The sequence below is a fragment of the Apteryx mantelli genome, chromosome 3 (assembly GCF_036417845.1).
Source record: "Apteryx mantelli isolate bAptMan1 chromosome 3, bAptMan1.hap1, whole genome shotgun sequence".
Lineage (NCBI taxonomy): Eukaryota > Metazoa > Chordata > Aves > Apterygiformes > Apterygidae > Apteryx > Apteryx mantelli.
The window spans coordinates 104186894-104201803 of NC_089980.1; the positions used below are offsets into that span (position 1 = coordinate 104186894).

General features: G+C 36.2%; 1 protein-coding gene across 3 annotated transcripts in view; it reads left to right on the top strand.

The window, feature by feature from the left end:
* Window positions 1-14910, top strand: part of COL12A1 (collagen type XII alpha 1 chain) — a 111154-nt gene that overhangs the window by 54814 nt on the left and 41430 nt on the right. For all 3 annotated transcript variants that reach the window (XM_067294103.1, XM_067294104.1, XM_067294102.1), the window contains exons 32-45: window positions 1724-1853; window positions 2764-2903; window positions 4226-4355; window positions 5073-5215; window positions 6210-6339; window positions 7245-7387; window positions 8911-9040; window positions 9239-9358; window positions 9995-10141; window positions 10980-11096; window positions 11577-11723; window positions 12199-12273; window positions 12775-12914; window positions 14691-14814. In XM_067294103.1, coding sequence (XP_067150204.1) covers window positions 1724-1853; window positions 2764-2903; window positions 4226-4355; window positions 5073-5215; window positions 6210-6339; window positions 7245-7387; window positions 8911-9040; window positions 9239-9358; window positions 9995-10141; window positions 10980-11096; window positions 11577-11723; window positions 12199-12273; window positions 12775-12914; window positions 14691-14814 — 1816 coding nt within the window. The remainder of the gene's footprint in view (window positions 1-1723; window positions 1854-2763; window positions 2904-4225; window positions 4356-5072; window positions 5216-6209; window positions 6340-7244; window positions 7388-8910; window positions 9041-9238; window positions 9359-9994; window positions 10142-10979; window positions 11097-11576; window positions 11724-12198; window positions 12274-12774; window positions 12915-14690; window positions 14815-14910) is intronic.

Below are 14910 nucleotides of genomic sequence, written 5' to 3' on the forward strand. Positions count from 1 at the left end.
TCTGAGATCCTACATGTTCAGAAGCATATCTAGGCGTGTTTACTTTAGAATTGGTTGGATACTTACACACCCAGTTCTACTCTCTTCTGGACAGCATGCATTTGAGTTGAAGTAAAATCTTTTTTAAAATTCAAACCAATACTATTAAGAAACAGTGTATCTGAGAAAGGCCTAGAGATAGCCACAAAGAACTAACAGGCAATTTTTTTGACAATCAATGCAATTCTAGTGAGAAATCACTAGCAGTAGCAGCAGTAAGGTTAATTAAATAGTCATGTTATCAGCCGGATGTGATCTGTAATTGCTGAAGTGAAAAAAGAATGGCCATTCTGTGGAAATTTGTGTAGTGACACAGAACATGGAATAGACATAATTGTTCTCAGTAGATAGAAAGCCCAGCAGTAGCAGTCGGTGAAGACACCTCTATTCTAAGGAGAGCACACAGAACATTCACGCTCTGCTTATGAAGTGTTAATCTTTAACTGCAAATGATTCTTGGTCATATGATAGCAATTTCTTGTACCCTTCTTTGTGATTGTGATATTTGATTAAATTGTTGTTGCTGGAGAAACTATAGCAGTGTTCCCACTGAAATATGTAAAATGGAATTTCTAAAAGGTTTTATTGCTTTGTGAGACTGGTCTGACATCTGATGGCCTTGGGACCAGGAGAGAGCAAAGGTGATTTGAAGACAGGTCTGCAAAAACTGCATACCAAACTTCTGAGACCATCGTGGTCGTTTGGGGTCAGATTTTGAAAGGCATGTAGATACTAAAATATGGAGGCTGCCATGATGGGATGCTAAAAGCATTTATGCTTTGAACTGAGTGTTGGACACCTGAATACAAATAAAGTTTCCTGATAAATTAAAAACATCTAATCCTAATGAAATGTGAAGGGGTATAAATACTTGCTCCTTATCAGAGTTCTTCATTGTTGAAACATTTTAAGTGTTATGACATAACTACATGAATTGAATAGGCTTTGAAAATGTTCAGATAGTCCTAAAAAAGAAAAAGGATGCCCTTGAGCAACTGCAAAATTCCCAAGTGCTGATGTTCTGAGTGTTATTCTCAATGCACTGTAAATCTTCTCCTTGGTGGGGATTGTGATATATGGTTATCAGAATGGTTATCACATAGTTATATGTTGAAGTAAAATTGAAATGAAAGATGCATAATACTTTTAGACCCTTAACAAAAACATTTTAGAACAGTTACTGAAGCAACATACAATAAAATGCATGAAATCAAGGAGAGACAATGTTGCTGTTGTACAAAATGTACCTTAGAGATCTGCAGATTGTTCCATCCTTGCATTATACCTGAGAGTGGAGCATAATAAGCCCAATTCAAAGTCTATCAAAGCAAATAAAGAACTTACCAAACTCAATATGATGTAGTCAGAGGCAATGTGGAAAAAACAGCTCTGTGCTGGCGCAGAACAAACTGACAGTTGATACGTAATTGTAGCTGTACGCAAATTTAGAAGTCTTAAAAAATACTGGCTTTGTGTCACTAGACTCTGTCTAAATTAGCTAAAATGGATATTTACTGAATATTGCTACTGTTCTATGTCTACTGTCAGCTTCAGTCACAAAAGTTTTGCACCATATGACAAATCCTAGTGTTTTCTGCTCTGTATCAAATAGTTACATTCTTGACTCTAATGGTAAGACTTAGGATAAAGGGGATTTTAATCTTTTTGTTTTGTCCTATTGCAGACTGTAGTTGGGGGGCGACAGAATAGTGTAGTGATACAGAAGCTGCAGCCTGACACACCATACGCTATCACTGTGTCATCAGTGTATGCGGATGGCGAAGGCGGACGAATGACAGGCCGAGGCAGAACCAGTAAGTAAATCTATCTCCTTGTTAGGTGTAAAACAGCGTTGATGTGTTGCTTTTCAGATTAGCTGAGACAGATTTCCTATGGCGAAAATCATCCCATTGACATTAGTCATTTGTCTTTGGATAGGTTTTGAATATCTAAAGTCGGTAAGAGTTCCTACCAATCTGCTGACTGTAGAGAAACCGTGGACCACTGGCTAATGCTACTATGGAACTTTTTCCTCACTTTAATCTGTTTGTCTCCTTATGCCACAGTTTAGAAAACATTTTAAAGCATCTGAAGGCGTGTTGACTCTCATAGGTGTGCTGTTAAGTATAAGTTTAAGTATATATATATTAAAAGTATAAAGTAAGTATAAGTGTATATATATATACACACACACACACACACAAGTATATAAGTATATAAAGTGTGTGTGTGTGTGTACATATATATATATATATATATATAAAAGTATAAACTACTTTTCTGTCATCACCTTCACTTCACAGACTGACCTTTACAGTGCATGTTGAGACTGTACTGTTTTATGATGATAGTATTATTTTGGTATTCCTAGAGAAAGCACTAAGTGATTTGCTACCATGCACACTTTGGGCATAGAAGGTAAACATACTATTAATTCATTTATTTTTGGCTTACTTTTGAGCCTGCTATGGAAAGTCAGATATAGGAATGTGCTTGGTGAGAAATTAAGAAAATAATTCTAACTTTTTTTACTGTAGTTAACATTCCTGATGCTGTTGGATGGGGCTGATGAGTTCTGATTAATGAAGACAAATAACATTTAACATGAACTGTTAAACCTGTTATTTTTTAAATTTCATAATAATACATTGCATAGTCATGATCTGACATGCACCTGTGAGAGAATGTGACCCACATTTCTGACGGCTCATTGACCTATTTCAGAACCTCTCACCACCGTGAAGAACTTGCGAGTTTATGACCCAACCACTAGTACTCTGAATGTTCGATGGGATCATGCTGAAGGAAGTCCTCGCCAATACAAAGTGTTTTATGTACCTACAGCTGGAGGTTCAGAAGAAATGGTAAATCTTTCTTGTGGATCTCACTGGCTGTCTCAGATAAGCAGCAACCTATGATTCCACTGACAGAAATGCTGTGGACTGAGGTGGGGTTTGTTTGCCTGCACTCTGGCTATTTTCTGTTCTTAGCCACCCTGGAGCAAATGCAGAGCATCTACATGAAAGTCAGCAACCTCCATATGTAATACCAATGTTTGATTTAATATATTAGATTTTCAGTGATTAGTTCTTAGTACAGGGAGTTAATACCACAGTTTTGTGTCTGTTTATTCTTAGGGCAAAGTGTGTTGGTGTAAAGCTGATTTCAGGGTGTGCAAAGGGCTATAAAGTTATGAGACCTCATTTCTACCCATTTTTACTGCTAAGTAGTCATGGGGCTGTAGGCAGTCACCTGGGCTGATATTTGCTAAAGCAGAAAAATCCATGTGGGTGTCTTATTACAATCTTCTAAAATGACTTAATTACTTAAGAGCTAAAACAATTCTGTAAACGGGTTTGGATTGCCCTCGTTGCAGATTGGGAAAATATTATTCTTTCGCGCTTGGACTTAATTTTCCACATCTGTACAATTTGATGTGCCTGTGAAATGAGGAGTACATCACTTAGAACTATTTCAAAAAGCATCTAGAGAGCTACTAATAACAAGTATTCTTAAATGCTAAGGAGTTTTACTTGTTAACATGAGGTATTTATTACTTCTTGTCATTGGCATGTTGTAGTATTATGTAATGTTTATTTGATTTAGAATGTTTATTTGATTTAGAAAGTGACTCCTTAATGTCTCTGAGCTGCTAAATAGTTGTCATTAGAGAAATCACTGTAGATTCTGTTACTGATAGTAGTAGAACAAGATCTGGACCCAAAAGTGAAGAACATCTGTAAGTGATTGTGTAGGAAAGCATAAGATTTAACAAACACTGCCCAAGACAGAACTTTCCTGAAGGCCAATTCCAGAAGATACCATATACTCTGTTACTTCAAATTTCAACTACATTCTTCTTTGGTAAAGATTTTGTCATATCCAGTCTAGAAGCGAGATGTGGTGGAGGGCATGATTTTTAAAGGAGAGGGGATTGCAATCTACCATGCTGGATTGTGAGGTTACAGCTATATTCAGGGATGTAAGTAATAATAAAAAAAAGTATTTGAACTTGTATTAAATCGGATCTAATTTGATGTTAATTTCAGTTTATGTTCCCTTGTGGAGTTTGTAATTAAGTGTAGAATAATCTAAAATTGGTATCAACAGGGAGATAGGAAAAATCTAAGCTTTTTGTGTTCTTTATGTAAATGCCATCCCCCTACCTTTCTTTTTAAATCTGTAGACCACAGTACCAGGGAACACAAACTATGTCGTCCTGAGGTCTCTCGAGTCCAACACACCTTACACTGTTACTGTGGTTCCAGTTTTCTCAGAAGGGGAAGGCGGACGTACGTCTGACACTGGAAGAACTTGTAAGTAAAACAGTTCTTTTAATAAGAAGTTAGCACTTTTGTGCGAGTGACTCAAATCAGTAGAAGTTGAGGAATTCTAATTTATTTTACATCAACTGTGGAAGTTTTTTCCCCAAGCTAAGGCGTCAGTGTAAGAAACTCTGTTTACCTGCTTGGTTATGGTTGTAGTTCTGTAACTTAAACAGTTTTCTTTGCTTATTCAGATAGAGGCTTTCTGTCCGTTTAACTCAGAAAATCTCAGCTCTATGCCGTGCAGCTAACTTACGGTTTACCTCCACACAACAGCAAAGTTTCAGTCCTAGTGCCTGTAGCAATACTAGTGAACAAATGGCAAGTACTGGTGTTAATCCATGTTGATGTCCATGCCATGTACTTAAAATTTTCTGGGAGTTTGAACTCTGAATGCCAGCATGAACTAAAATGTGTGTTTTGTGACTACTTTTCTTATGTGACTAATTAGGCAACACCAGTGTGGTAACAAAGCATTATACCTTCAGTTTGCAGCGTGAACATATGCACTTCGCTGCATGGCAGGGATGTTTGTAATGATTAATAACTGATTTTCTTAGATTCATAGATTTAAGGGTAACATAAGTAATGTATGTATCTTGGGCTGATGAACTTTTCAGTTGCTTTTTCACACAGTTGTAAATCCAAGTAGAAACAGATCATTCCTAAGTAAACAGCTTTGTAAAACTTAAATTATCCTTGATCTAGTGGAGAGAGGAACACCGAGAAATATTCAAGTTTATAACCCCACACCAAACAGCATGAATGTCCGATGGGAACCTGCTCCAGGTCCAGTACAACAATACAGAATTAATTATTCTCCACTGTCTGGCCCAAGGCCATCAGAATCTGTAAGTAATTTAGTTTTTATACTATCCCTTAAAAGTGGGTGGAGCTTATTGCTTCCTTCAATGAGTATAGAATGCTAATAATGACCTGAAGCCAATTATCTTCCTAGTAGTGTCCCTGCTGAAAACACTATGCCTAAAGAAATTTACTCCATTGTAAATAAATGCTTAATTTAGTGAAAGAAAAGAAATAAGAAATAAGCCTTTGCCATTTAGTACGGAGGATTGAGGACTGAGTATCCTTAACCATATTTCAGGTAAAAATGAGTTACAATAAAGCCTTTTTTTGAATGTAAGAGAAGGAAACAACTATTTATTAGGAAATGATTAATTATGCAACCAGATGCCAAGTTTTTGTGATTTTACTACTAAACCATCTGTTTATCCCAAATCATTAGCATTTAAGTAGGACTTGGTGAGCAGTGAAATCTGGATATGAGAATGAGTACAAATTTGCCCTCCACATGTAAAGTAAGAGGTCTTGGATTTGTGTAGAAAGGGGTGCAGTCTTAGACCTAGGCCTGTGAATGTACTCACACAAAATGTACACCCATATTGTACATGTAGAGATGGATATGTTTGTATGAAAATGTTAGAATTTTTAATGAGTCATTTGCATCTGTAAAGTGTAACTGTATAATTCTTCACACACGAGTGGGAACCTGTCAGTACCTATTAGGAAATGTCCTTTTTATGTCAGTGAACCATGATAGAATCTACTTTTTTGCTTTGGGTTCTTGAATGTTTCTTCTTTTTTTCTGTTTTCATGTAAAATGTAAAAAATAACAACTCTGTTTGAAGAATAAGAACTCCTTATGTATTTTCCAGTCTTTTGTAGCACCTGCTGTTGAAATTTATCGGTATTAATTGGTTGTTTTAAACTTGTAGTATTTTACTCAGAAAATACACAGTATGGTCGGGTTCCCAAATTTTCTTTTTTCGATCAAATTGCTAATGGAAGTTTTTTTAATGTAGGTGCTTTTTGTTTCCATTTTAGATTGTGATACCAGCCAACACTCATGATGTGATGCTGGAGCGCTTGACTCCTGACACACTTTACTCAATAAATGTTATAGCTCTGTATGCAGATGGAGAAGGAAATCCAAGTGAAGCACAGGGAAGAACATGTAAGAGGCAGTACTTGATTTGTGAAATCTATGTCAAGATTTGGTGTATTAGGAATTTAGAAAGTTGGTTGCAATCACAAATAGTGTAAGCCATTCAGTGCAACCCTGAGATCAGTGCAACTGAATTATGGCTGAAACTGTTATAGGCCTTTCTGGAAGGGAGATGTTGTTATGTTGTCTGGCAGTTGTGGCACATGCATAATCACTGAACTCACTTTCACCTGTGAAATAAACCTAATTTCAACCTATGTGTTTGAGAATGTAAAAAATCTTCTTTAAAATTTAATTGCAGCTAAATATCTAATTGTCTTTCTGAAAACAAATAGCACATTAAGATAGGTAGAATTTGCTGTCAACAGAAAAAAATATTGTACCTCATGTTTTGTGTCTTACATAATAACTGTATATGTGGATCTCCCCAAATGTTTGTTTCTCTGGAGTTGCCTAAACACCAAGACTTCTTTGTTGCAACTTAGCTCGCAGGATCTGACTATGCAGGGTGTATTTCAAATTAATCTGAGAAATAATGTGTTAAGAACCTGTCTATGGCATTCATATACCACCCCTCTTTTGCTGCCTCTATGCCTTCTTTATTATATCCCCAGATATATATATAAAACTTGCAGATGTGACAGGCTATTTATATAGGTGCTCACCTTCCATGTCCCTTCAATATTCTCTCCCTTTCACACTGCTCCAGTTCTTCCAGTTAAGGTCCTATTTCTATTTAAGACCATCAGGCACTGCTGTATTATCTACCAAATCTGCCTGTATATGCTTATTCTGGGTTTCAGGGAGAGCCCTTAGCTTCTGCTCCAGGGCAATGCTTGAATTAGTGAGAGTTACACTGGACTGGAAGAATAGTGCTTTATACTTATATACACTTCTGTATTTTCTTTCTTTAGTGCCTCGCAGCGGGCCAAGGAATGTGAGGGTGTTTGATGAGACCACAAACAGCCTTTCTGTACAATGGGACCATGCTGATGGACCAGTCCAGCAATACAGAATCATTTATTCACCCACTGTGGGAGATCCCATAGACGAATATGTAAGCTCTGTAATTCCTTAATAAACACTGAGATGTTTTCAGTTGATTGTTTAGGCTACAGAAAAAGATACCTGTTGTACATGTAGCACACTTTGGTAGCTTTATGGGTGGTTTGGTCATTGTTGTTTAAGAGTCACTGATGCTGATAAGCCATGGTTTGTCTAAAACAGTTTGTTTCACAATGTTGCAGTGCATAAACAGTTTAATGAACCAAACCATGTGTAAAATAATGTTAAATGTGTGAGTCACATCATTAATCAGAAGGTTTTGAGCAGAACCTGCTTCCTACATTTATTTCAAACATTTTGCTGTGGTGAATAGCCATTACTTCATATTCTATTCAATATGAAGTCATTGTGCTAAGATGCAGAATTTGAAGTGAGTTGGCCAAGTTGGTTTAACTAAGAAAGCAGTGGTAACTTTGATTCAGCATCTAACTTGGTTTTGAAATGTTCAGTATGAATTTTAAGTGTTTGTGTTTAATTTCCTGCAGCTTAATCATAGCACAAGTTAATCTGATATTTATAAAATTCTCTGAGTGCTTATAGCAAAGTCAAATTCAGATCCCATAGAGGTCAATGGCAGAATTCCTGCTGACTGCCACCAGCCAAAATTCAACATGTAGAGCACCATCTAAATGCTGTTATTGCTTATATATCATTGTGTAGGACGTATTGAATGTTCACTGTTGAAAATTCCCTACTGAAACCATTTTTCAGTGGAGAGATGTGTTTTGAACACATACAGCTTTTCTGCAGAAAACGATGGACGTTTCATAAAAACAGCGAGTCTCAAACAACTGAAAATTTTTGTCAGCTAATAATGGAAAGTGTTGATTGGGGCATGCTTTTGAGATACCTTGAGATACTTTCTGCAGTTTAAATGCTATATGGCCTTTTTGTGGAGCAGCTTCACTTTTTGGATTATACCTAACTTTCAATTAGAAGGGAGCTATAGTGTATAGTTGCCACAGAAAGTTGGGAAGACTGTTGGTTGCATAAATAGGCAAGTTTTTACACATCAAAATATTTAGGGCATCCTTCTCAGAGTTACTGTTGTTTGTGTTAGGAAAATGATATCCTGATTTGAGGATAATGAAGAAGCAACAATGAAACTGAGGAGTAGTGTGAATGGCTTTGTCTTCCCACCTCATTTCAGGAGCTTTTTCTTCTCTTTTTCTGTCTCTGAACACATCATCAGAACTTTCCCCTTTTTCAGAGGGAACGGTATTGAAATCTGGGTGAGGAATGGCAGTGTCTTAGTCTGGTGTGAGGACAGGGACCAAAGAGTCAATTTGCATTATCTTTTTATGCCAGCCATGGTGTTCTATATTTTAAAGTAGCACACGCTTGTAATTGTTCATAGGCTATAACCATTAAGATATATTGAATGACTTCATCTACAGTGGACATAATAAAAAGAGTGCTAGGTGTTGAGCACTTTTTTAGTTCTAATTAACTGTCATTATTGGTCAGTTGCAATACTGTGGGCATATTTACCTCTGTTTCTCTTATGTGTTCTAGACAACAGTTCCTGGGATAAGAAATAATGTGATACTACAACCGCTGCAGTCAGACACACCATATAAAATTACTGTTGTGGCTGTGTATGAAGATGGAGATGGTGGACAACTGACTGGAAATGGAAGAACTGGTAATTTGTTTTAATACTCTATATTCTTTTTTAAATTTAAGATAAAGATTGTTTGAGCGTTCCAACATTGTTAAGGTCTCATTATGCTAGTGATGTATCTGACATGATTCTTTCCCTACCGAGTTATGTTGTAAGTTTATAGAGGTTGAAAAACAGTTAGTAGTCTAATTAATTAGGGTGTTGGTTTTTTTTTTTCAGTTGGCCTACTTCCTCCTCAGAACATATATATATCTGATGAATGGTATACACGATTCAGAGTTTCCTGGGATCCTTCACCATCCCCTGTTCTGGGCTATAAAATTGTATACAAACCAGTGGGTAAGAAAGCCTGTTCATTGTGAAGAGAGCACTTTCAGAACAGTGAATGGCTAATGGGAAATCAGAATAGAAATCACATGTATAGTGAAAACATTATTTATTTCCATTATTTACTGGATTTGATGCAAGTTTAAGTCTTCTTATTACCAGTATTTCATAAGAAGTGCAATCTACCAAATACAGTCTTTCATGCATTTAATTACAGAGAATAAATTGTATAGTTGAGATTTAATATGGTGACTAGATAAAGTTCTGGACCAGACTTGATTTTCCTCTCAATAATACCTCTTGTCCTGAGGATATGGGGCTGGTGTATGTGAGATGAGTGTCGGACAGGTATTTTGGTGTTAAGGTCCTTCAAAACTTTTGTTTTATGAGAGAATGAAATGACAAACTTACCTTTCTAGAAATTGAATTAAATACAAATATTGCACAATAGCTTGTGAAGCTATATGTGTTCTGTTCGCAATAGTCTTACATACTAAAATGAGACGATTTAAGAAATGATTTTGTTTTGTTTTAGTAAACAAGATTAACAATTAAAGACTTGTTAAAGAAGGCTGATAATTTTCTAGGTCATCTAATCATGAGTCTTTTCCCCTCTCTGTCTTTTCCTAATGTTTCCCTTCATTCAAGGTTCAAATGAGCCAATGGAGGTTTTTGTTGGAGAAGTGACTTCCTACACACTGCATAACTTGTCTCCCAGTACTACTTATGATGTGAATGTTTATGCCCAGTATGATTCTGGAATGAGCATACCTTTGACAGATCAAGGCACTACCTGTAAGTCAAAATAATTTTGTTGTAGTCATGCTAGATACACATGCTGACCTGAGATAATGTTGATTGAAGAGAGGATTTTTAAGGATGATTGTTAGAAGGTCTGAATATCCCCTCATGGAGAATTCTTATCACCTTTCCATGATGTAGGTATTAAAAAATTGAGCTTGGGTAGTGTGAATATAGTTTTTAGTAATGTTTTGATGATATAAATTTTTCTAGTCTGCTTCCTAAAATTTTGCTTAGCTATGGTTCAGGCCAATCTTGAATTGTGTCCAGGGTACTGCAGAATCTAACTGTGCTGTGCAGGTTTAGGCTTTTTGCTGCCTCTGATCATACCTCACAAGAACATCCAGTGATTGTAACTTAACCTTTTCAGTAGGAAATGATTTTGTTGATGACCTCAGTGAATAAGCTTATAAAAATTCTTGCATTTAAGTTGAATTAAACATCCAGACTTTTGCTGACTCACTGCATTTTTTTCCGTATTGCTGTAAATATAGTGAGACAGATTCTGGTTTTCAGATGTCTCTTATTTTATAAAGAACTCCACTTACTTAGTGCAGAAACTCATAAAATGAGTTGTTGAATTCATAAAGTGGATTATTACCTAATATGAGAAGGGTATCAGCCGCTGGGTCTTTGTAAATAGCTAGGCATCTACAGGGCATAACAGAAAATAAAGAGATTTGACTAGAACTGCTTTTTTCATATATGAATATTAAAAAAAATCAAGTTCTGGACCAGCACTGCTGATATAATTTTCATTTTGACCTTATTCATTTAACATCCATTACATACTATTCCCCACGGAGTAATTTATCTCTTTCTCCATTTACAGTATATTTGAATGTCACTGATCTAACAAGTTACAAAGTGGGTTGGGATACTTTCTGTATCCGATGGTCAGCTCACCGGTCAGCAACTTCCTATAGACTAAAGCTAAATCCAGCTGATGGTAAGTGTATTTTGATTTTTCTGGGAACATATCTATTTTATTTCAGTGGTGGCACCCTGTATTTAGTATGGTGGCAAGACTCCATCAGAGGTCATACTGCATGTGGTTGAACTTTAAAGCTCTGAACACAGTCTGTTTTTCTAGAGTGGTGAAAAAGCTGCAAGAGGGAGTTAATGCTGCTTATTGTGAAGTTACCTTTCATTAATGGGAGTCTGCTAGTTGCCAGGGTTCTAAATGGAAAATAGTTGCTCTCCAGTATGCTCCAGGGTGCGGAGTTCTCACGACAAAATCTTGGTTTGGAAAGACTTTTAAAGACTCCTTTTTAAAGACTCTCTTTTTAAAGGCTGCTTTTTAAAGACTGCTGTCCAGTCTATTCCAGTCTTCTCCCCAGAGATCTCTAATTTCTACACTTATTTGCACACATATTAAAAGGGAAATACTGGCTTTTAACATTCTTTCAATTGGGCTTTATTTTAACAGGATCCAGAGGACAAGAAATCACAGTACGTGGATCAGAAACGAGCCATTGTTTTACTGGTCTTTCACCAGACACAGAATATAATGCTGTCGTCTTTGTTCAGACCCCTAACCTCGAGGGACCTCCAGTCTCTCTGAGGGAACGCACAGGTAGATTACTGATACTGTGAACCTTAAGATTTGGCTACAGAACTTGTCTTATTTTGACTGTAGAACTTGTCTTGTTTTGAGATGCCTTTCAGTACCCTTAAGTAATCTTTCCTCTTCCTCTGATTGTAATGTCAACTGGAGTTTGTGAGGGAAAGAGATAAATTCTTATGCTCTTCTTCAACCCAAGTATTTCCTCGCATTTAGATGAAAAACCGAGAAGCAGTTTCATGGTAGGATGTTACTCAGCTTATGTAAAGTTGTTCCTCTGTTACAATGAAATCATATACCTTTGTGATAACAGCAGTTATAATCTCATTACTTTTGTAACACAGGAAATTTTTCTTTGCTAATTGTACATTGTATGGGTTAGTGAGAAAGGGTTTGGTTCTTTCTTCAGTAATATAAAACATAATCTAGAGTTTTTCCTTGAATTAAAGGATTTAAATTGAGTCAAAAAATTATTATTTTCCTTCAGTCCTCAAACCTACAGAGGCACCAACTCTGCCGCCTACACCTCCTCCACCTCCTACAATCCCTCCGGCTTGGGATGGTATGTTTATTTGTAGATTTATTCAGTATTTTTACATAGTTGCTGCACTACTTCAGGGTTTAATTCTGTTTTTCATAAGTTGAAATAGGTTTAAAAATAGAACAACCTTGTAGGTAATGAAGTTTGAGACCAATTTCCTAATGCCGTCCATTCACTGTGAAGTTTTCATGGGTTAGGATAGCAAGGGGCATACATTTGGGGGAAAAATCATGATATTTATAACTTTGAAACAGATTTGTGAGCCTTGCCTTCAGAAGACATATTTGATGTCGGTTGCTCAGAAAAAATAGCATTTAAAACATTTGTATTTGCTTCTTTAGCAAATTTTCTTTGAAAATTTTTAATAAATGTGTTTGTGTTGGGTATAGGCCACCTGCCAGGTTTACTGCATGATAATAGAAGTTTGCCAAATATTTGTCACTTCTGAATTTTCAGTTTTGGAAACAATCCTCTTTATTCCACAGTGCTATGAATGATATGTTCCTTTTCTTTATCTTTAAGTATGTAGAGGTGCCAAAGCAGACATAGTATTCTTGACTGATGCTTCCTGGAGTATTGGTGATGATAACTTCAACAAAGTAGTGAAATTTGTTTTTAATACAGTAGGAGCCTTTGACTTGATTAATCCTGCTGGAATCCAGGTGGGTTTGTTATTCCTCTTGAGAGCATTTTGGAAGGAAACTAAAGATGAAGCTCAATTAATGAAGTCACATTTGATTTTTCCTTTCTTTAGGACTTCTCCTATTTTTTGTGTTGGATTGTTGTACAATGCATGTGTATGTGTGTGTGCATGTATAAGTATATGTGAAATATAAGGGGTGCTCTGTAAATGCAAAGAGAGTCCAGTCTGTCCTGAGAAGTTACTATTCTGAAAGACAGAAGTTGAAGGAGCCTATGGAAATCCTACAGGCAGAGAAACTGGGGCGATGTATGGTTAGCTTCAGGTTTTTGTTTCTTTGTATAGGGCATTAACAGCTAGCACTCTGCCTAGATGTTATAAATTAGTTTTCATCTGTGTCATAACAGAAATCGGTTTTGAAGACAGTGTAAGTTTTCAGTTGGGATTATGTTTTAATTTCTCAATTCAAGAAGAGAGTCATGTGTGTGGAAGGAATTCAGCTGGCTTGTCATTAGCCTTGTCTGATCTAGCTGACTAGAATCCCACTGCAGTAGGTAGATAGAACCTCTTTGAGATAGGCACTTCCAGAGGTCAGTTCATCCCATACTAAAGATAGATAAAATGAGTCCACTCCACAGTGGGCTTTGTGAAAATATGGGGAAAAGTTAGTCCTCTGACTAAATTAATGTATTGTTAAAAAATAAACAGTAATAGCTAATGAGGAATAGAATTTCAGGATTTCTGGGCTGGTCATGCTCTGACAGAACCCTTTTCTGGGAGGCTTCTTACTGTAAGCCTTTCAGCACTGCCATTTTTCTTCTGCTTATGGGAAGTTGGATGAGAGCACTGCCTGGGTCCCATAAATATCTCTCACTAGATGAAGTCAGTAACGTGAGACATAAGACAGTTACTTAAAAAGTATTTCTGGAGCATTGCAATGACCTACAGGTGCAATACAGTTTCCTTGGTTAGAAGGCAGAAGGGGATTTTTGTGGAAGAGTGTTTTTTCTAGTAACTGTAGAAGCTATTTACATTGCTCATGAACTGCCTACCATCTTCCAGGCATATCTTTAGACCTTTGCTTCCCCATCTTTAACTCTTTAGACATATTTTTAAGGAAAAGGGACCCCTCATACTCTGTTTTGTCTCAGACATTCTTTGTCCTTTCTAGCTCTAATATACAGTGGGTGGGTTTCCTTTCCATTTGTTTGTTTGTTTTTTATTGTTTTTTTCCCTGTAATATAGATGGCAGAGAAAAGTAACTGCTAACATTTAGAAAAATATTTAGGTCACATGCCTCTTGAATTAGCTGTGACATTCTGGGTTCTTCATCTTAGATATTAATAATTAAAAAAGGGAAATTTACTTCAGTAAATGGGAATAAATACATACAGAGAGATATCTATTCAGAATCAAATGAGCATGGTGCTGTAATATTGTAATCAAAACAGAATATGTGAAAGGAACAACATGAAATATATATATTATATTTGAATTTAAAGATGGTTTCAGAATAAACATTCAGTGGTTGTATTCCAGTACTTAAGGCAAGAAAGTATACAATTTTTGTATGTATCCAGCTTCATTGATATTGTGTCATACAAATTTTTAAGTTCTTCTTCATTTCTTAAAAAAACTATCTATGTATATAAATATGTATGTGTGTGCATATACATATATATATGAAAAAGTTTAATTATTTAATGCTTACTAAAATTCTGTAATACATATTTCATTAGAGAGAGTTTCTCTGAACACAGAGGTGTGAGACTGAACACTGTGATACTTTCTGTTTCAGGTTTCATTTGTACAGTACAGTGATGAGGCAAAATCTGAATTTAAACTGAATACATTTGATGATAAGGCGCAGGCCCTTGGAGCTCTTCAAAATATTCAGTACAGAGGTGGAAATACACGGACAGGTAACTCTGACCTATAATTATATTTCTTTAGTATAAATTGTTTTTGGAAACTGCCTCGTTATCCTAGTATTGCATGGCAGAAGGTTTAGGTTTGTA